The sequence below is a fragment of the Chrysemys picta genome, chromosome 6 (assembly GCF_011386835.1).
Source record: "Chrysemys picta bellii isolate R12L10 chromosome 6, ASM1138683v2, whole genome shotgun sequence".
NCBI classification, from domain to species: Eukaryota; Metazoa; Chordata; order Testudines; family Emydidae; genus Chrysemys; species Chrysemys picta.
The window spans coordinates 101,802,480-101,825,824 of NC_088796.1; the positions used below are offsets into that span (position 1 = coordinate 101,802,480).

Sequence of the window (23,345 nt, forward strand, 5' to 3'; positions counted from 1 at the left end):
TAAAGTAGCTATGGAGTGATAATTAGTCTTTCCACTGTAACAAACCATGCACCAGACCTGACCTCTGCCTCTTTTTCCTCTGCTACTTTTTCCTTGGTTATTTTCCCCTACCAAATAACTTCTTGTTGTGGATGTTTGGTTTAGTAGATGTGTTGGAAGAGGCCAAACTACTGGGTGGGGGGAGAGAGGGCACCAATCACCAACACTATGCACCCCCAAAAACACACCACTTAAGTTACCATTTAATTGGCTTGCTCATAACTCCATCAATCAGGTTTGTGTGCATTCACATACCACCTCCCCACAATACATTTACAAGCACCGCCCCCGACCATTAAGTAGGGGCTTCCATGAATGCTTCTCATTTGTGTGTCCCCCACACACATTCGGTTCCATTATTTTTGTGTGAGCACAGAACAGACTAAATTCATTCTTGAGTGCACACCACAAACAAAATTACATGTGAGTAATGAGAGCAGGAATAGGCCATTTGAATGAGGATTATCAAAGTTTCTCTGTCACCTCTAAAATGCAGCCCCCAGTTTGGGGGAAATATGTCAGTTACTACCCAGGAACAATACTGAATTCTTCTGAAAAACTCTAACTACCCCAAACCTATTCTGTGCTAGAGAGAAACTATTCCCATTCATGCCATCAGATCTTTAATAAAAAATGGGCCATACTGAGTGGAGAATTCAGTTGAGCTCTTTGACAATATCACCCGTATCATAAGGAGCAGCCAATGCCTGTGGGGAATCCCAACTTGCATTTCTTAAAGGAGGGAAATTCTGTAAATATCCCCCACTGAGGTTCTCCCACATCCTTCCAATGGTGGGAAGGAATGAGGAGGAGCAGGTTGGACCCCAGCCTTCCTCACGGAAATGGCTGTAGTTCCATCTCCAGACTAAGCAGATTCTATGATTTCTGCACAGATGACAAAGGTCTCATCACTTTGCATTACCACCCATTACACTCCCTGCCCCATCTTTTCAGTGTCAAGGAGAATAATCCATGGGCATCCCAGGAAAGAGGGAATGATGGGTGAAGGCAGCAGAACCAACTCCACCTCAGCCCACATCACACATGCTTCCATGTGAAGCAGCTGAGATGCTCATTCAGAGAACTCTATCGCTGCATGAAGCCTCTGGGGCAGGTTCTGTGGCCTTTGTAACTAACTTTCCTCAAACTATACACTACTTCTGTGCCTATGTGCTGTTGATATACAGATTTACTGAAACAGATTCTGTTTTCATTACCCTGTATTTACTTTGAGGCCTTGGTCTTTCCTGTTAGTATTAATAGTATTCTTAAGGGTGGTTTAGGTTGGACATTAGGACAACTTCCTAATTGTCAGGGTGGTTAAGCACTGAAATAAATTGCCTAAGGAGGTTGTGGAATCACTGTCATTGGAGATTTTAAAGAGCAGGTTAGATAAACCCCTGTCAAACTATGGCCCACGGGCTGGATCCAGCCCACGAGCCATTTTAAGCCAGCTTGTGAGCCGCACCAGTGGCTCAGCCCCGCTCTGGCACTCTGGCTGGGGCATTGGCCCAAGGTCGGACCACATGGCTCAGCCCCACTCTGGCACTCCAGCAGGGACACTGGGTCGGGCCCGCACCTCACGGCTCGGCCCCACTCTGGCCGGAGCACTGGGTCAGTTGATGCACCACATGGCTCCCAGAAGTTGGTATGGCCCCACTCCGGCTCCGATGTGTTCCAATGGGAGTACAGTGGCAGTGCCTGTGGACGGGGCAGCATGCAGAGCCACCTGGCCGCGCCTCTGCATAGGAGCCAGAGAAGGGACATGCCACTGCTTTCGGGAGCTGCATGAGGTCAGCGCTGCTTGGAGCCTGCACCCCCTGAGCCTCTCCCCATGCCCCAACCCCGTGCCCCAACCCCGTGCCCCAACCCTGATCCCCCTCTTGCTCTCCAAACCCCTCAATCACAGCCCAGAGCACCCTCCTGCACCCCAAACCTCTCATCCCCACCCCACCCCAGAGCCCGCACTCACAGCCAGAACCTGCATACTTTTCCGCACTCCTGCCCCAGCCCTGATCACCCACCCGATCTCCGAACGCCTTGGTCCCACCCCAGAGCACCCTCCTACACCACAAACTCCTCATCCCCAGCCCCACCTCAGTGTCTACACCTCCTCCTGCACCCCAACCACAATTTTGGGAGCATTCATGACCAGCCATACAATTTCTATTCCCTGATGTGGCCCTCCCTGGTCTAGGTATACTTCGTCCTGTCAATGCAGGAAGCTGAACTCTATGACCTCTTGAGGTCCCTTCTAGCCCTATATTTCTATGTTTCTTTAAAGAGTCCCTGTCAAATAGTTGTAAGAAATTCAACATTTTTGCTTCAAGAAAGTGCATTAGGATCCTGGGGCTCTTCCCAAATTAATATGAACAGAAACATTTTCATATTTTCTATAAGGGAATCTTCTTTTCCAATTTCAGTGAAAATAGTTTTCTTTTTGAATTAAAACACACTTCCCTGCCATGATGGAAACTCCAGCACAACAGTCTGTGCTAGGGCATGTGAAAAGTGAAATGTGACCACAGGAAGGTAAGGGGATTAAACAAACCAGAAGAATTTTTCTGTTCAAGCCGAGAGAAACGCAAACATTAAAAGACAAGGGACCAGCAATAATACTAAACACTGAATTTGATTTAAAAAAAACAACAACCCATCCTAGTGACACACATGTTAAGAACACATGGTAAGACTTCTATTCATAAGCACTTTTTAACCACACTGTAAACCACATCCATCTGTGTGGGTACCTCTGTCGAACATGGATTACCAACTGCATTGTATTTTCAGATTTGACAGTAAGCAAAAGTTTCTTGTTTCCAGTGTCCAAGACACCAGTTTCCCTGGCATCAACATTTTAAGTGTTCTTTTTAAACTACATGACATCTGAAAAGTGCAGATAACCAATATTTTCTGAGGGCCATAGTTACTCCTGCATTAAGCAACTTTAAATATACCTACACTATTTTCCTCTCTCAAATGAAGCAGGGTCTGAAGAAGAATTATAGTTTACAGGAGGCTATTATGTTTTGCAGTGACCATCCAGAAAATGAACAGTTTCCTCCTGCTGGTTAAGAGGATGAAATGTAGATTTACAAGTAAAAGTAGAGTCCGGACACTGTGGAGCCCTCTTAGGTGTGGGGTCTAATTCACGGGAATCAGGGGAATTGGCCTAAAGCCAGCCTGTCAGTTACCCCCAGGGATAACATGCACTACAGTGACAGTTGCAGGTAGAAGAGCTAACACAAGCTGATTACTACTTATTATTGGTATTACAGTTCCCTGGGGCCCTATCAGTGCCCAGGCACATGATTATGGGTGTTATACAAGCATTCAGTAAAAGAATACCCAAGAGGGCTTCACCATCTTTAGCAAAATCCTCATGCAAACTGCCTGGGATGGGAGTTCCCTTGTCAGGTGACAGTATGGACTTTATCTGCAAATTCAGTGGCTGGAGGCATGTTTGAGAGCACAGATGGAAAAGGAATTTACCACCCAGAAAATGAGGAGCACCAGTTCACCAGAGTGAAAAAGTACTTCCAGGGGATAGATGCATTCCTGAGGGGGAAAAAGCAATACAGCCTGTGAGTGTGAGTGTGTGATCATTCACATGGAAATACCCAGATGTTTTCTACTTATTGACAGACTCCGTCTTGTCCAGTACAAAACTTTTCCCCAGAGTAATTGAATTAGCATTACTGAAGAGAGATTTCAGGTGGCCCCAACAGGTTCTCAAGCCCACAGAATCCCTGAAGGAGAACACCCAGGTGGCAATCCAGGAAATCTTCCAACATGTTTCCTGCTGATTTTGCAAACCTCTCCCAAGCTACCTAAGGCAGGAGTTCCATTCAGATACTCCCAAAATAATCATCATCAGCAAGTTGGGTATCTGGATACATGTTTGATTGCAGTGATGGAAAGTGGGACTCTTACTAGGAAGAATGGATCTACAGCTCACCGGGATGGAAGTGAAGAGATAACTGCATATCTATTATGAAATAATTGGTAACTTCAGCCTCAGTGCTGGCAAGAAAATCCAAGAAGAATTAAGAAGCTTTCAAATATGTGACGAGCTCATTAGGAAATTTATATACAAGAATACCAACTTTTTGGAAGTACTAACTGAAATGAATGAATCTTTTATATGGCATACAAAATGAGATGAAGTGGAATTTTAACAGCTGTGCTACTATTTATTCTCTTTGTGTGCTGTGACAATATTTTCAGATCATTTTACTGGCTTTGTACAGTATATTTATGTCAGTCTACCACTTATTTATTCTTCTTATTTATGTCATCATCCTAGGTATTTATTACTTATAAATAAAATATTTCATACAAATGGCAACCTCCAACTGTAGTGATTTGCATTAAATACCTATATAAGCAAAACAAAAAACAAAAAACCTCCAATTCCAGAAAGTGCTTAAGACCCATCCCACTGAAGTTCGTGCTTCAAGCTGGGAACACACTTAAATACACTGATGAATCTCAAGTTCACAGGGCTTCCATATGAAAAAAATACTAACTGTGTAATTATTAGTCTTTCCACTGTAAGAAACCACATTCCACATGGATCTCTACCCCTTTTTCCTCTTCTACCCTTTACTAGATTATTCTCCCCCACCCCCACCGGTAGTTGTGGATGTTTGGTGTAGAAGATGGTTATGTTAGAAGAGGCTAGTTTGGTGTTCTCCCCCCCCCCAATCAATCAAGTTTGCATGCCCCGCCAAAAACACACCAATTAAACTCATTTATAACCAGCCTATCTATGCCCCCCCCCCCCAAAATCAGGTTAGCCTGCATTCACACACCCCAACCAAAAATAAATTACGATTCCATGTATCCAGCACTTCTCCACAAGCAATCGTCCCCCCTTTAAGTGTGTGTGAAAACACATTCCCAGCAGATTTGCATGTCCTCTCCTTCCCCACAGCTGACTCCTTTGTATGTGTCCAGCCTAGACTAAATTCATTCTTGCAGGGTAAAATGTGCCAGATAGCATAGCTCCCGATAGATGGTTCAAGTGCACCCTACCCCACTTCCCTCGATCAGACTTGTATGTGCCTGGCTACTCCTATTTCGCCCCAACTGAGATCCATGCAGTAATCAGGCTCGTGTTTCCTCCCCAAACACCACCACTCACATTTTCATACACTCCCCACACTTCCCCCAGATTAGATTTGCATACGCTCCCCTGAAGCAACCTGGCTTGCTTGCCCCTCCCCCTCTCAAACCAATGAGATTGGCATAAGCACAGCCATCTCCCCTCACCATCAATCAGTTTGGCATGCAACCGTTTCATATACTGCATACTGGGTATTAACATGTGGGGACTCCCTGATGGCTGTAATTGCAGATAGCATTCCAGCCATGTGCACACAGACTGGCTTCTCAGTGCCACCTCTAAACATCCCTCCTGCAACCTGTGCTCCTCCCTCCCAGTTCCATACAGGTTGCTGCAGCCATCAGCCCTTCAAATCCCCACCATCAAGCAGGTTTCAGTGTGCCCAGTCTCACTCTCTCCACTAATCCTCCATCAATCAGGCTTGCATGCACCTATCCCTTTATCCCTGTCAATCAAGCTTGTGTACACTCAGCTCACAAATTTCATCTCTCAGGCTTGTAGGCACGAGCCCATTTATCTCCATGTCACAAATCTCTCTGGGCTACCTCCTCTTAGCAGCTCACCAGACACTGAATCCCCCTTGGACTTTCAGATTCCCTGGGTCTCAGTAGGTGGCAGCCCTGTTTCTTCCCTTGGCCTCTCTGGCACATTTCCTGGGCTCTCACTCTATTACCTCTTCATGGAACTAGAGTCCTGCAGCCGATCAACCTTAGGCCCTCAAGACCAAAATATTTTCATAGCTTAACATGTCTTCTACCAGACGTACACCTAGACGTGTGAGCCTTCTTGTTTACCTCGTCAAAGGACCATATGTAGGTGTAGCCTATAACACGCAGACACTTTGCACAGGATTCTAACACTCTATTGCTCTTTTCTTAATGACACAAGAAATGCACAGATTTATACAAAAATAGTAAACCCGACATGAAACTCCCTGCCTCAGTTTCCTCCACACTTCAGGCCATTTTATGGGCCTGGATCACAGTCACTTGGGATCATCCTGCATCCTTCTGTTGCAGTGCATCACTTATATTGACTAAACACAAGTATTGACTTAACAGTTACCTGAACTCCAACATTTAAAAGTATGGTAATAAAACTGCCTGTTGGATCAGATCTAGTAAGGATCCACCTCTCTACCACATTTTGGGTAGGTAGATAGCTCTCCAGAAACACTATCAGTCAACAATTAGCACTGCAAATTTCAGCCATAGCCTAAACATTTGAGACTTATTAAAATGTATAAAAATGTCTGGCCCTTTGTAAACGTTTTCAGAAATATCTGTATGTGAGAGTTTGTTAGAAAAGAACATTTGGGTAAAGACAAAGTTTAACAATTACTTCTGTAAATACACATTTTAAAGAGGATTCTTTCCAGAAAAGTTCATGTAGCCACCTTGAAAGCAGTTTTGAATTCCAAGGCAAACAATCAGGGAAGAGACACAATTGCACCAAATCAGGTGAACCATCATACAGAACAAGTAATAAATTATGAATAGGGAATAGTCAAAGCAAAAATTGTGGTGTGAAGGTCCTGAGCAATCAGAGATTAGAATGTAAATAATTTGTCAAATCATATTATATAAACACATTAACAAAATCTGAATTTATTTGCAGATTTCCAAATAGGAAAAGGCGTCAAATTAATCTCTAATTACACATTCAAATAAAGATGGCTGACATATAGAGGAGAAAAAAAATCCCCCCCAAAATTTTTGCTTTTGAATTGAAATTTAAATCTACAGTATTTCATCAAATGCTAGCAAATATTTCATCCAGCTGAGTCTGCATCTAACCTTTCCCAGAAAACAGGCTAATTGCTGATGAAAATATGCTGAAAGACTATGTGTCTTTACTTCCATTGCTTTATTACTTTAACTTTTCTTGTTAAGATTCAGATTTTTAAATTTCTCTCTCTCTCATAAATATTCATAAGCTTCAACTTGCCAGGGAATGTACACAAAATTCCCACTGGAGTAAATTGGAGATGGGGTGCAGAGCCTATATTAATATTGGGTGCCGTATACAGTATATTTATGTACAATAAACTACATTCTTTAAAATGACACTTCCAAATAGTTTAGGGCCAAACTCCAGATTACGATTAAAGAATGTGCTTGAGGTGATAGGTCAGAGTGATGTAAAAGAAATAACTTAAAGAGAAATATTTATAGATTTTCTTCCTTTCCTTTTTTAAAATTAATATGAAAAGCTCCATTTAAATTTTTGGGTTGAAAACCATTCCCCTTCACTGATGGAAACTCCAGCATGACAGCCTAGTGCTATGGTATGAAAAACAGAAAGTGAAACTTGCTACAGGCTGCAAACTTCATTCATCAGACCACTTGAACTGCAATGTCCAAGATTGAATGGTGAAAAGTTAATCACGTCTGAAAGTGACATTCATTTATGTCAGTCTCTCTAGCATATTTATTACCAAACACACAATCTTTTTGGACAACTCCGTTCCATGTCACTACACTAAATCACTGGGAACTACTCAGAAGTGGCCGAGAAGATAACATGTTCACACTCTTCAACTGTGCCTGTTCCTCGGGCTTTTCACAGCTGGTATCAGGTTCTTAAGTAAACCTCCCAGTTTCTCAGTGCCCTCTGTCCATCCTCTGGTATTCCCTACACACATGGGTTTTCCTCTCTCAGATTTCAAATGGCCAGGAAATTGTGTGAGATTAATAGAGAATTGTCTGGGCCTCAATCTCCCGCAGGAATTATTTCCAAGCTTATCACATTTTAAGAGGTCCCTATAGTATTACTCCCTCTCAAAGGCTGCAAGGAAGGAAGGAGACAGTTAGAGTATAGCAGGGTTTTCTGATTTTGAGTGGGACACCAGAGAGGGAAAGTTTTCCATCTGCTGGCAAAGTGAAGGAACAGCAGCTTTATACATCACTTCACTGCTGTTATCTGCAGAGTCTAGGAAAAAGAAGTTCTCCATTAGTTCCCCCCATCTGCCAAAATTCATTTGTATCAGTTAAAAGCTTGGATAGTCTCGCTGATGTAACAGATATTCAGACCTGTCTAGCAGTGCTAACTACAGGAACTTGGGAGTAGACAGACAGGTCCCTACTCTAACCTGTAACTGGATCATACTGTTAATCATCTAACTCTTCTTACCCTTCAAATATTCTTTATCTAAGAGGGCAGGGGGGGCCGTAAGGAAAGAAATGTAGGGATTCTTTAATATTAAAAAAGTAATGACTGTGGTTTGGTTCTTCTAATGACTTGTTCGCTTCCACTAAATAAAAAGAAGGAAACCGAAAGTAAAAACCTCAAGCAGAAAAAACCTTGAAAAGTAGAAAGTGATGAAAGCAAAATCTTTTCCTACAGAATACTTAAATTCAGAGACATGGGTCGAAAACACAAAAGTCTACGAAAGACCTTGAACAGGCACCAGTTGTTCAAGTTCTACACAAACACAGGGAATCTAAGACATCATCATGATCAGCAGGAGTTTGCTGCAATTTTGCCTCATGCTGCTCTTTTCCAGTGAAATCTCATGTCTGGACTGTAACAGGATTTATGTTCTACAAACCAGAATGAACAGCGAGAGTTTAGAGCATCTGGAGAAAATGGGTGGAAACTTTCCCTTCCAATGTCTAAATGAAAGGACAGCTTTCAAGCCCAGAGATATCCTCAAGATCCGACTGTCCCAGCAAGAGAATGCCAAGGTAGCCATCCAACAGATCCTCCAAGAGCTCTTCCATATCTTTACCAACAATCTCACCCAAGCTGCCTGGAATGGGACTTCCATAAAGGAATTCCAAAATGGTCTTCACCAGCAGATTGAGAAGCTGGAGACGTGTTTGAGTGCTGAGAAGGGAAAGGAGATAACCTACCCAGGAAATGAGAACCTCCTGCTCACCAGCCTCAAACTGAAGACATATTTCCAGACAATCGACGATTTCCTGAAAGAAAAGCAATACAGCCAGTGTGCCTGGGAGATCATCCGTGTAGAAATATCCAGATGTTTTCCAATTCTCAACATACTCACAAAAAGACTTCAAGATGAAGGTACTATATATTGGTTTTTCCTAGAAAAACTCAAATATTATATGAATAAAACAGCTGAAGAGAGATAGGTCATAATTTTATAATTCTTATTATGTAGGGCCCAATCTTTCTACCATAGTAATTTTACCCATACACCTATTTCAAACTCATGTTAATAAAACTGTTTTAGAGTAGCATATATAGTTTAGTGCTTCCTTACCACACACATATTCTGTATGGAAAATATACAAATATATCGTAACTGATTACAAATGAAAAAATATCATCCGTTGATAATTAACCATACCAAATATAACTTTGCCCAGTAAGCATCTTAGTAGGGGAAAAGTTGGCTTGTTGCTGTTTTTAACAACTGCCTAGTAAGAGAAAATTCCAGTCAGGACACCAGAAAATTGATGGTCTGTGCTCACACACTTCTATCCCACCATCTAATTCTGCCGGTTACTTCTGCACACAGGGATGGCCAAGACTACTTATTCTGCTTTCCTTCATTCTGTTTATCTCTACATTTCAACAATTTTGGTTAAAAAAAAATTGTCACAAGATTATAAGTGCAATAAGGCTCAGGATTTATGATTTGACATCTGGTTAGAAAAAGATGGCCTATATTTGGCATTTGAAACTCTCCATGTTTAAACCATTCCCCTTTTTCATTTCAGCACGTGATGCTTCATGTAATGATGTTATGAAAACAGCTGAATGAAACTACACCTCCACTGGAGTGGTTCGTCTCTAAGTTGATTCTACAAGCAGTTCCTTTCCAGATTCTTATCAGCCTGTCTTGCATTAAACAAGGGACCAACTCCTACAGAACTCCAATTGCTCAATTTATATACTACTTGCCATTACCAGATTGATTTACTCACATGAGAAAATGTAAAACAAAAGATATTGCTGAAAATATGCCAGAAGACAATGTAGTATTTGAACCGAAGAAGAAAAACCTTATGATTTCCAAATCATTGATGTTACCCATTTGCTCAGAATTTGCTTTTGGCTGCTCTTAAAAATGAAATCTCACCTCTGAACTGTAACTGTTATGCTCATTTCAGCATAACAGATGTGAACCAGGTCAACTTCCAAACAAAATAGAAGGATAATTTTCCTCTAAAGTCAGAAAGAAGAGAGACTTTGTGGCCCCAAAAGGTTCTCAAGTCTTGGCAGAAAGTGACTGCCAAGTGGCCATCCAGGAAATCCTCGAACAGATTTGGTACATCAAGTGTCAAATTCCTTCTTAATCTCCTTGGAATGATAGCCCCATTAAAGATCCAAACATGGACTCATAAGCAAGTGGAGCTTCTGGAGCCCTGTTTTGCTTCAAGCATAAAAAGCAAACAAGAGCATCCCAAATTCTAGATCATGTATAATTAAGTGCACTGGAATTATAAACTATTGCTACTATATATTCTCCTCCTGCACTGTGAAAATATTTCAGATAATTTTACTGGATTTGTAACAGTATTGTGGTGTTGATCTACTTTTATTTATTGATAATATTTATGTATTGCTCTTATTTATCATTTTCAGATGTGTTTATAATATTTATAAATAAATATTTATTTATACAAAATAGCAGCCTACTGCAGTAGTGATTTGTATTAATTATATATTTAAAAAAAGCAAAGACCCAATAACAATCTTATCTTGTTCTGCCTTAAGACTCCAGTTCAGCAAAGGACTTGTCAACATTTGGCTAAGGTTAAGTGCACGAGTCTTATGTTCATGTGTGGAAGTACCTTGTAAACATAAACCCTGATAATTAATTTTACCAGTCCAACAGACCACAAACCACAACCTCAGTTCTGAAGCTTTTGCATTTCTGCCCATTACTAGATTACTTTTTCCCCCAGCATTTGTAGTTGTGGGTATATGGTGCAGTAGCTCATTGTGATAAAATAGGCTGGATTGGTAAGGGCTAATTAAAGGGGTGATAGATAGATGGGCATTCCGAGGGGAAGACTTTAGGCTGTCACAATACAAAATTGCTTGCCCCTCCTTCCCACTAATGGTGTGTGTGTGTGTGTGTGTGTGTGTGTGAACTTCCTCCCAAGTAGTCAGGTTTCCATATACTCAGCCTCCCTATCCACCACCTTTCAGACTTGTGTGGGCCTAATTTACCCCCTCCATCAGTCAGACTTGGGTACACTTGCCTCACAAATGACATCAATCAAGCTTGCATGTACCTAATCCCTCCTGCTAAGGTCTGTAAGCACCTGGGACTACCCCTTTTGCCCTCCCCCTACTGCCCCAAAATCAAGCTTGTGTGCTCATGGACTGCATGTTCCACCAACAACCACCAGTTTTATGAGCCCAGTGCATCAAAATTTCAGTTGTAATGTGAATAACGACTCAAAATTACCCTAAACTCAATAATTAAAAAAATATTTGAAAAAGAAAAATGAAAACAAGACTAGCCATTAGACCAGACCTAGTGAGGATCTACCTCTCTACCAAATCTGGGTACGTAGATAGTATTTTGAAGAACTACTAGTCAATCCTAGCCCTGCTTAGGACAATTTTAAGGCAGACACTAAATCCAGAGATTTCTTATTTAAAAGTTTTTAAATGAAGTCAAACAGCCACTACATTAAATGTTCAAATAGTATAAAAACAAATTGTGTGAGAATTCTCACAATGATTGTCAATCTGCCTTTAGAGAAAAAATAGGAACATATTCCCCACTGGAAATCTCGTTTATAATGCAACCGAAAATATGGAGTTGCTAATAGGAGCCTCTGTACATTCAAACTCAACAGATGGTGCCACTGCAGAAGCCTTTGCTTGTCTTTCCTCTGGGGTTCTAAAACAGTTCATTATGTGGGGCTAATCTCACAAAAATTGTTTTATACACTATTTCCCCACCTATTCGAGATCAGGTAACACCTTCGTGGCAGGTACAGCAAATGCTTACAAAGAGAAGTAGTACTAGGAACGCATTTATAGTAATTTCAGTACTAGGAACATGGGATCTGCCAGTTCCCTGAAGACCACCATCAGGTCCCTCCATGTACCACCACCAAAACATGAACCTCAGTTTGGGACCTGCTGGTTTAGAGGCATGTACAAGGAGTTAACTCTTAAAACAAATCCCTATCCTTTCTTATGGTGCAGGTTTTTTTCAGTAGCTGTGCCTATCAGTAGTAGTAGTTCTTTCCTGCTCAAGTCTCTCTGCCTTCATTCATTCTTTGGTGGAGTTGAAGCCTACAGGTTATATTGACAAAACAAGTCAAGGATTATAAACAGATTGGTTCACACCCCAAGAGGAAAGTATGTGCAAAAGTATCTTACTCCACCTCATCTCACCTGGCACCTCATCTCACTTCCATGTGGCAAAGGTAAGAGTCACATGCAGATAGCTCTTTCCCTGCACAGATCCTCTGCAGCAGGCTCTGAGCAGTTTGTAACTAACTTTCCTCAAACAACAGACTAGCTGTTTGCATACATGCTGCAGGGGAACTGGAACTAGGGGCACTGGGGTGCCCAGCATGAAGTAATATTAGCAAGTGAATACATGGTTTCCACCATATATGAGGTTTACAGTTTTGTTCAATGGCTTCCAGCACCCCTGAATTGCTGTTACCATAGGTGCCAACTCCAGGGCTGGAGCACCCACTGAGAACAATTAGTGAGTGCTTAGCACCCACCAGCAGCCAGTTCCCTCCCTTCCCCACCCCCCCAGTGCCTCCGACCCACAAGCATTCCTGTTGGTCAATTCCTCCCCCTCCCTCCCAGCGCCTCCCGCCTGCCACAATCAGCTGTTCCACGGTGTGCAGGAGGCGCTGGGAGGGAGGGAGGGGGAGGAGCAGGGACAAGACATGCTCAGAGGAGGGGGCAAGGGTTGGGTAGGAAGAGGCGAGGAAAGGATGGGGGTGGGAAGAGGCAGGGTGGGAGTTTAGGGAAGGGGTGAGGGCAGGACCTGGGAGGAGCAGGGACAGGAAGAGGCAGGGCTCATGGGAAGTGGGTGGGTGTGGGGTGGGACCATGGGTGGAGCAGGGGAGTTGAGCACCCCTGGGGCCCGGAGGAAGCTGGCACCTTCTACAGGATCAGTGGCCAAATACGAACTGATTTCCATGGCAGCAGCTTTAGGCTCTTCCTGTCCTGTCCTGGAAATGGATTTTCAATGACACGGATTTATTTTTCTGTGTTTCTACTGTTATTTATTTTTGCACATCTTCACAATCTCCTACCTATCAGGTGCTGTTATGCAGTAGGCAATTGGCAGACCATGCAACAAAGTACACATACCTGGAATCCTTAGCCACCTCAACAGCACTTTGGTCATCAAAGAATTATACTTCCTCCCCCCACCCCTGACCTACCTCCAAAGTACTCTGACTTCTACGTATGTAGTGTTCTATTATGATCATGGTTGCTATTTATTAATCTGTCCTCATCAGAACTATTTCTTGTATTCCAAAGCTTGAGAAGTTTCCTAGAGACAATTATAAAAAATATGAACATACCATAAGACTTGAGATAATTAGGTGTAGAAAAGATATTTTCATTTAATTTATTAACATTAATACAATGGAAAATTTATTTTTCACCTTTGTGTGTCAATCAATTCCTATTTCATTCCAGCTCAAGATACTGTCACTACTGAGGTTAAAACAGCTGGAGGATACTGCACCATGTAGTGGAATCCCTTCAATCTGCAGATTCCTCCCAGAGTGACTTCTAGCACTCCATAACGCTTGACCTTGAATTATGCAATTGACTCTCTATTATACAATTTCAACTGCACAAATTACATTTTATGTAATTATAGTCTGTTCATTTACTCAGTGTTTAAAATGCAAAATGAAGAATATTGATGCAAAAAATTACCAGACAATTGTAATTTTAAAAGAAAGGGTTGGGACCTTAAACATTGTTGACATTATGTGTTTGGTATTGTAGCACAGCGCAGACTCACCCCTGCGGCGCCTCCTGCTAGTCATCCTTGGGAATTAGCTTTGACCCAGGAGCGCCCTCTGCAGGCTGGTGATCTGCTTGCCATTGGCCCCCCACATCCCTCCCACTGCCCCTGTCTTGGGTGCTGCCCCCCCCCCCCCCCCCCAGCAGTATCCCACTATCCCTGGGTTTCCCCACCCACTATCCCCACTTTGCCTCAGTTTTGGCTGCTGCCCAGTCTCCATCTAGCCCCCGTTCACTGGGGCAGACTGCAGTATCAGCCACTCATCATTGGCAAATCAGTTTGGACTGGCTGCCTTTACCCACCTTCAGGCTGCCCCTCTGCAAGCCCAATACCTAAGACTAGGTCCTGCAGCCTGGGGAGTTGCTGGCCCAGGACTTCCCAGCTCCTAAGGCCTTTCCCCAACCCTGCCTCACTCTAGGTCCTCAGGTGAGTTCCCCAGCAGCCAGGCCTGTCTCCCTCTCCAGTCAGAGAGAGAGGCTTTCTGCTTAAGCTCCTGGCTCAAGCCTTTATAGGGCCAGCTGGTCCCTGATTGGGGCATGGCCCCAACTGAGCCTGCTTCCTCCCAATCAGCCCAGGGGTCTTGCCCTTCCAGAGCCCTCCTCCAGGGCAGTTTTAAACCTCTCAGGGCAGGAGCAGGTGACCACCCCACTACAGGTATATATTTCTGTGGTACAACACTTCTCTGATCAAATCTAATCTTGGAACCCTAACATGCAGCATAACCACAGTATAACAGCATAATACATGTGAGCTGGAACAGCTTCCAAATAAAGAGGTGTGGATAATTTTCCTGTAAGATCAGAATGAAGAGAGAGATTTCAGGTGGCCTCAATACGTTCTCAAGCCATGAATGTCCCTGAAGGAAAATGCCCCGGTGAGAATCCAGGAACTCTTCCAACATGTATCCTGCTGCTTTTGCAAAAATCTCTCCCAAGCTACCTCGGGCAGGAGTTCCATTCAGAGAGTCCAACCTAGACTCATTAGCCAGCTGGGCATCTGGAGACATGTTTGGTTGCAGTGATGGAAAATGGGACTCTCTGACCAGGAAGAAAGGACCTAGAGCTTGCAAGGATGAAAGTGAAGAGATACCAATTATTTCCAAGCAGAGAAGCCGTTCAGCCTCAGTGCTGGCAAGAGAATCCAAGTGGAATTAAGTTTTCAACTCTAGGACAAACTCACAAAGAAGTTTAGAAAATTAAAATACCAACCTTTTAAAAATACTAACTGAAATCAATTAAAATTTTATACATGATTTAAAATGAGATGCCGTGGAATTTTAAAAACTGTTGCTACTATTTGTTCTATTTTTGCACTGCGGAAATATTTTAATATCGTTTTACAAGATTTGTAACATTATATTTATGTCAGTCTACTACTTATTTAGTGCTCTTATTTATGTATTTATCATAGTTTTGTATTATTTATAAATAAAGTCTTATTTTATACAAAATGGCAACCTATAGTGGTAGTGATTTGTATTAAATGCCTATTTAACCAAACCAAACAAACAAAAACAAGAAAGAGAACCAAAAAAAACCAAACCCCTGTAATTGTTCAGCCTTAAAGCCCCAACTCCAGAAAGTACTTTTGCACGTGACTAACAAAGTATGTGACCCGTCCCACTGATATTAGTGCTTCAATTTGGGAACATACTTAAATACATTGATGAATCAGTGTCCCAGTTTGCAGTACTTCCATATTCAAATAAATAGTTACTGAAAGATAATTAGTCTTTCCATTTTCACAAACCACGCACCACACCAGAACTCTGACTCCTTTTCCAATTCTACCAAGTTACTTGTCCCCCACAAAAACTTGTCAATTTGGATGTTTGATGTAATAGACGGTTGTGTTGGAAAAGGCTAGATTGGTGTCCTTTCTCCCACTAATCAAGATTGCATGCACCCCTTAACACATACCAATTAAGTTTGTTTGTAATTAGCCTGCCCATACCCCATCAATCAGATGTGTGCATTCACATACCCTTTCCCCCCACCAATATGAAATCAGGTTTCTACATTTCCAGCAACTATCCACAGTATATTTACTAGCACTGCCCCCAATATTAAGTCTGTGCTCACATGCACGCTTATCAGGTTTGTGGCCCTCCACCTGATCCCATTACCTCTGTGTGCGCCCAAGCTAAATTCATTCTTGGGTGTACACCACAAACAAAATTACATCTGAATAATGAGAGCAGGAATAGGCCATTTGAATTAGGATTATCAAAGTTTCTCTTTGCCACCTCTACAATGCAGCTCCCCATTTAGTGGAATACGTCAGTCAGTTACTACCCAGGAAAAATACAGAATTCTTCTGAAAAAGTCTAACAACCCCAAATCTATTCAGTGCTGGAGAAGGGGGGGACTATTTCCATTCATTCCATCAGACCTTTAATAAAAGAAAGGACAATGCTGAGCAGAGAATTCAGTTGAACTCTTTGACAGTATCACCTGAATCATAAGGAGCAGCCATGCCTGTGGGGGAATCCCCGGTCGCATTTCTTAAAAGAGAGGAAAATTTTGTAAATATCTCCCTCAGAGATTCTCCCACATCCTTCCACTCATGGGCAGGAGGAAGGAGGGGCGGGTTCGTCCATAGACTTCCTCATGGAAGTGGCGGTCGTTCCATCTCCAGACTCAGCAGATTCGATTCTGTGGTTTCTGCACTGAACAAAAAGGTCTCTCCAGACACAGAGATCTGCAGCATCTGTCTCAGCTCTTCACCCATTAGACTCCCCACCCCCCCATCTTTTCAGTGCCAAGTAATATTTTCTGGGGCTGCTCCAGTGCATGCAGTTGCCTCAGACAACCTTTTAAAGTGTAATTTTTGGGCAGCTCTCATAATGAGGTGCAGCCCAGCAGAGCTGCAATAGGACTTTCCCCACCCAACGGGGGGGTCTGTTCAGTCCAGGCCCCTGACTCAGATCATAACCCTATGGAGAACAATCCACGGGGTCCCAGGAAAGAAGGAATGATGGGTGAAGGCAGCCGACCCTATTTCACCTCTGCCCAACTCACCCACACTTATATATGGAGCAGCTGAGAGGCTCACACGGAGAGTTCCATCTCTGTAGGAAGTCTCTGGGGCAGGTTCTGTGACCTTTGTAATTAATTCTCCTTAAAAACTATATGATATCCATGCCTAATTGCTGTTGTAACCCATGCCTGCTTGGTGTGGTGCTCTGTTCCCCTCTAGTGGCACCTATCCCCACTAGAGATTGATGAGTCTGCTACAGCCTTGAGTAAGAGGCATGTGGCTTTTAACTCATGAAGCAGAGGCTCATGCATTTAGCTCCAGAGGTCCCATGTTCAATTCTGCCTGCTGATGACCTGGGCCGCCCAGAGGATTCAGGGGGCCTGGGGCAAAGCAATTTCAGGGGCCCTTTCCATTAAAAAAAGTTGCAATACTATAGAATACTATATTCTCTTGGGGGCCCCTGTGGGGCCCGGGGCCTGGGGCAAATTGCCCCACTTCCCCCCCCTCGGCGGCCCTGCCGATGACAGGGATCATCAGCTATTGAAAGTATGCAATCCATGCCTGGTTGGTTTGGTGCCCTGTCCGCCTCTGGACCATCTAGAGATTGATGAGTCTCCTACAGCCTTAGCTTAAGGGGCACGTGGCTTTCAGCTCATGCAATAGAGGCTCAAACCCTAAGCTTCAAATGTCCCAGGGTCAATCCTGCCCCCTGACAACTGGGGTCTGTCAGCATTACAAGTGGGGGCTTGCCCCGCAAATCAACTGGGAAGTCTCTGACGCTCAGGATGTGTGTTAACACGTCCTCTCCCAGAAGTACACTCATAGGTTTGAGCCTTCTTGTTTACCTCTTCAAGGGACCACGTGGTAAGTGTAGATTATAACTCCCAGACACTCTATTGCTATTTACTTCACCACACGGAAAATACAGATTGGAACAAAAATTGTAAACCCTACATGCAATTCCCTGCCTCAGTTTCCTCAACACTCCAGGCCATTGTATGGACCTGGAACAGAGTCACTTCGGTCCATCCTTCTGTTGCAATGCATCACTTATATGCACAAAAACAGAGCCTTCTCCCCCAGCTTAGATAACCTGGCCTTGGCCAGTTCATCCCCTTCCTTCCTCTTGCCCAAATGTCCTGTGGTCTTCCCCCAGTGGGCCTTCAGTAACTTTCCACTCCTAACCCCCATTATCCTTAACACCAACTTGGTCAAACTGGTTCCCTACTTAGCATAAGTATGTTGTCATTAGAACATAGTTTTAAAGTTAAATACTCCACATTCATTGTCCTTAGCCAAGGGAGTACCTGCTGTAGGTCCTGTTCAACATGATGGATCCACATAGAAAGAGTTTTCTCATGATAAGGAAATTTCATATCACCAACTTCATAATATCAACTAGAATTCATAAGTCCCCCCCCTCCCCGACACAAACAAATCAAGCTGTATGAATCAGGCAAGTCACAGTCAGTTTTCTGACCAACTGGTGCCACCCCTCCACAGCCTCCAAATCAAGCTTGTGCACTCCTTGACACCAACAACCAGTTTTGTGTACAGAATGCATTAAACTATCAGTTATATAACATGAATAATGACTAAAAATTACCCTAAATTCAACATTTCAGATATTGGTAATAAAGCTGCTGGTTGCATCAAATCTAGTGAGGATCCACCTGTATACCAGAAAAGAACATTTGCGTAAGGAAGTATAACAGGTAAATCTCTCCAGAAATGTTCTCGATTGCAGTTTTGAATTTGAAGGCAACCAATCCGGGAACAGACACAATAGCATTGATTCAGGTGAACCATCATACAGAACAAGTAGCAAATTATGAATAGCAAATACTCATAGGGAAAAGATATGGTGAGGAAGTCCTAAGTAATCAGAGTGGAATATGTTCATATAAACCATTTGTGAAATCATTGAAAATAAATTCATCAGAAAAATCTGAATTTATTTGCAGATTATTTGCAAATAGGAAAAGGGGAGAAACTAATTTTTATTACACAGTCAGATTAAGCTGGCTGACACAAAGGAAAAATAGTCCAATAAAATGTCCTGCTATTTTCACTGAAATTTAAATATACAGTATTTCATCAAATTCTAGCAAATATTTCATCCAGCTAAGTCTGCGTCTAACCTTTCCCAGAAAACAGGCTAATTGCTGATGAAAATATGCTGAAAGACTATGTGTCTTTACTTCCATTGCTTTATTACTTTAACTTTTCTTGTTAAGATTCAGATTTTTAAATTTCTCTCTCTCTCATAAATATTCATAAGCTTCAACTTGCCAGGGAATGTACACACAACTCCCACTGGAGTCAATTGGAGATGGGGTGCAGAGCCTATATGAATATTGGGTCCCGTATGCAGTATATTTATGTACAATAAACTGCATTCTTTAAAATGACACTTCCAAATAGTTTAGGGCCAAACTCCAGATTACGATTAAAAAATGTGCTTGAGGTGATAGGTCAGGGTGATGTAAAAGAAATAACTTAAAGAGAAATATTTATAGATTTTCTTCCTTTCCTTTTTTAAAATTAATATGAAAAGCTCCATTTAAATTTTTGGGTTGAAAACCATTCCCCTTCACTGATGGAAACTCCAGCATGACAGCCTAGTGCTATGGTATGAAAAACAGAAAGTGAAACTTGCTACAGGCTGCAAACTTCATTCATCAGACCACTTGAACTGCAATGTCCAAGCTTGAATGGTGAAAAGTTAATCACGTCTGAAAGTGACATTCATTTATGTCAGTCTCTCTAGCATATTTATTACTAACCACACAATCTTTTTGGACAACTCCGTTCCATGTCACTACACTAAATCACTGGGAACTACTCAGAAGTGCCCGAGAAGATAACATGTTCACACTCTTCAACTGTACCTGTTCCTCAGGCTTTTCACAGTTGGTATCAGGTTCTTAAGTAAACCTCCCAGTTTCTCAGTGCCCTCTGTCCATCCTCTGGTATTCCCTACACACATGGGTTTTCCTCTCTCAGATTTCAAATGGCCAGGAAATTGTGTGAGATTAATAGAGAATTGTCTGGGCCTCAATCTCCCGCAGGAATTATTTCCAAGCTTATCAAATTTTAAGAGGTCCCTATAGTATTACTCCCTCTCAAAGGCTGCAAGGAAGGAAGGAGACAGTTAGAGTATAGCAGGGTTTTCTGATATTGAGTGGGACACCAGAGAGGGAAAGTTTTCCATCTGCTGGCAAAGTGAAGGAACAGCAGCTTTATACATCACTTCACTGCTGTTATCTGCAGAGTCTAGGAAAAAGAAGTTCTCCATTAGTTCCCCCCATCTGCCAAAATTCATTTGTATCAGTTAAAAGCTTGGATAGTCTCGCTGATGTAACAGATATTCAGACCTGTCTAGCAGTGCTAACTACAGGAACTTGGGAGTAGACAGACAGGTCCCTACTCTAACCTGTAACTGGATAATACTGTTAATCATCTAACTCTTCTTACCCTTCAAGTATTCTTTATCTCAGAGGGCAGGGGGGGCCATAAGGAAAGAAATGTAGGGATTCTTTAATATTAAAAAAGTAATGACTGTGGTTTGGTTCTTCTAATGACTTGTTCGCTTCCACTAAATAAAAAGAAGGAAACCGAAAGTAAAAACCTCAAGCAGAAAAAACCTTGAAAAGTAGAAAGTGATGAAAGCAAAATCTTTTCCTACAGAATACTTAAATTCAGAGACATGGGTCGAAAACACAAAAGTCTACGAAAGACCTTGAACAGGCACCAGTTGTTCAAGTTCTACACAAACACAGGGAATCTAAGACATCATCATGATCAGCAGGAGTTTGCTGCAATTTTGCCTCATGCTGCTCTTCTCCAGTGAAATCTCATGTCTGGACTGTAACAGGATTTATGTTCTACAAACCAGAATGAACAGCGAGAGTTTGGAGCATCTGGAGAAAATGGGTGGAAACTTTCCCTTCCAATGTCTAAATGAAAGGACAGCTTTCAAGCCCAGAGATATCCTCAAGATCCGACTGTCCCAGCAAGAGAATGCCAAGGTAGCCATCCAGCAGATCCTCCAAGAGCTCTTCCATATCTTTACCAACAATCTCACCCAAGCTGCCTGGAATGGGACTTCCATAAAGGAATTCCAAAATGGTCTTCACCAGCAGATTGAGAAGCTGGAGACGTGTTTGAGTGCTGAGAAGGGAAAGGAGATAACCTACCCAGGAAATGAAAACTTCCTGCTCACCAGCCTCAAACTGAAGAGATATTTCCAGACAATCGACGATTTCCTGAAAGAAAAGCAATACAGCAAGTGTGCCTGGGAGATCATCCGTGTAGAAATATCCAGATGTTTTCCAATTCTCAACATACTCACAAAAAGACTTCAAGATGAAGGTACCATATATTGGTTTTTCCTAGAAAAACTCAAATATTATATGAATAAAACAGCTGAAGAGAGATAGGTCATAATTTTATAATTCTTATTATGTAGGGCCCAATCTTTCTACCATAGTAATTTTACCCATACACCTATTTCAAACTCATGTTAATAAAACTGTTTTAGAGTAGCATATATAGTTTAGTGCTTCCTTACCACACACATATTCTGTATGGAAAATATACAAATATATCGTAACTGATTACAAATGAAAAAATATCATCCGTTGATAATTAACCATACCAAATATAACTTTGCCCAGTAAGCATCTTAGTAGGGGAAAAGTTGGCTTGTTGCTGTTTTTAACAACTGCCTAGTAAGAGAAAATTCCAGTCAGGACACCAGAAAATTGATGGTCTGTGCTCACACACTTCTATCCCACCATCTAATTCTGCCGGTTACTTCTGCACACAGGGATGGCCAAGACTACTTATTCTGCTTTCCTTCATTCTGTTTACCTCTACATTTCAACAATTTTGGTTAAAAAAAAATTGTCACAAGATTATAAGTGCAATAAGGCTCAGGATTTATGATTTGACATCTGGTTAGAAAAAGATGGCCTATATTTGGCATTTGAAACTCTCCATGTTTAAACCATTCCCCTTTTTCATTTCAGCACGTGATGCTTCATGTAATGATGTTATGAAAACAGCTGAATGAAACTACACCTCCACTGGAGTGGTTCGTCTCTAAGTTGATTCTACAAGCAGTTCCTTTCCAGATTCTTATCAGCCTGTCTTGCATTAAACAAGGGACCAACTCCTACAGAACTCCAATTGCTCAATTTATATACTACTTGCCATTACCAGATTGATTTACTCACATGAGAAAATGTAAAACAAAAGATATTGCTGAAAATATGCCAGAAGACAATGTAGTATTTGAACCGAAGAAGAAAAACCTTATGATTTCCAAATCATTGATGTTACCCATTTGCTCAGAATTTGCTTTTGGCTGCTCTTAAAAATGAAATCTCACCTCTGAACTGTAACTGTTATGCTCATTTCAGCATAACAGATGTGAACCAGGTCAACTTCCAAACAAAATAGAAGGATAATTTTCCTCTAAAGTCAGAAAGAAGAGAGACTTTGTGGCCCCAAAAGGTTCTCAAGTCTTGGCAGAAAGTGACTGCCAAGTGGCCATCCAGGAAATCCTCGAACAGATTTGGTACATCAAGTGTCAAATTCCTTCTTAATCTCCTTGGAATGATAGCCCCATTAAAGATCCAAACATGGACTCATAAGCAAGTGGAGCTTCTGGAGCCCTGTTTTGCTTCAAGCATAAAAAGCAAACAAGAGCATCCCAAATTCTAAATCATGTATAATTAAGTGCACTGGAATTATAAACTATTGCTACTATATATTCTCCTCCTGCACTGTGAAAATATTTCAGATAATTTTACTGGATTTGTAACAGTATTGTGGTGTTGATCTACTTGTATGTATTGATAATATTTATGTATTGCTCTTATTTATCATTTTCAGATGTGTTTATAATATTTATAAATAAATATTTATTTATACAAAATAGCAGCCTACTGCAGTAGTGATTTGTATTAATTAAATATTTTAAAAAAGCAAAGACCCAATAACAATCTTATCTTGTTCTGCCTTAAGACTCCAGTTCAGCAAAGGACTTGTCAACATTTGGCTAAGGTTAAGTGCACGAGTCTTATGTTCACGTGTGGAAGTACCTTGTAAACATAAACCCTGATAATTAATTTTACCAGTCCAACAGACCACAAACCACAACCTCAGTTCTGAAGCTTTTGCATTTCTGCCCATTACTAGATTACTTTTTCCCCCAGCATTTGTAGTTGTGGGTATATGGTGCAG

The 23,345-nt window shown here is 41.9% G+C and overlaps 2 protein-coding genes across 2 annotated transcripts; both read left to right on the plus strand.

Moving 5' to 3' along the window:
- Window positions 1–8,524: 8,524 nt before the first annotated feature.
- Window positions 8,525–9,264, plus strand: LOC101943112 (interferon beta-like). The gene has a single exon (XM_005297791.2). The coding sequence runs from the start codon at window positions 8,623–8,625 to the stop codon at window positions 9,262–9,264; it is 642 nt and encodes a 213-aa protein (XP_005297848.2). The 5' UTR covers window positions 8,525–8,622.
- Window positions 9,265–20,893: 11,629 nt separating this feature from the next.
- LOC135972456 (interferon beta-like) lies at window positions 20,894–21,535 on the plus strand. The gene has a single exon (XM_065550575.1). It carries the CDS (start codon window positions 20,894–20,896, stop codon window positions 21,533–21,535), a length of 642 nt encoding a protein of 213 aa, XP_065406647.1.
- Window positions 21,536–23,345: the final 1,810 nt, after the last annotated feature.

What these genes read in the sequence shown, in the direction of transcription:
- LOC135972456 (XM_065550575.1), top strand. Translation starts at nt 20,894, where the DNA reads ATGATCAGCAGGAGTTTGCTGCAATTTTGCCTCATGCTGCTCTTCTCC.
- LOC101943112 (XM_005297791.2), top strand. Translation starts at nt 8,623, where the DNA reads ATGATCAGCAGGAGTTTGCTGCAATTTTGCCTCATGCTGCTCTTTTCC.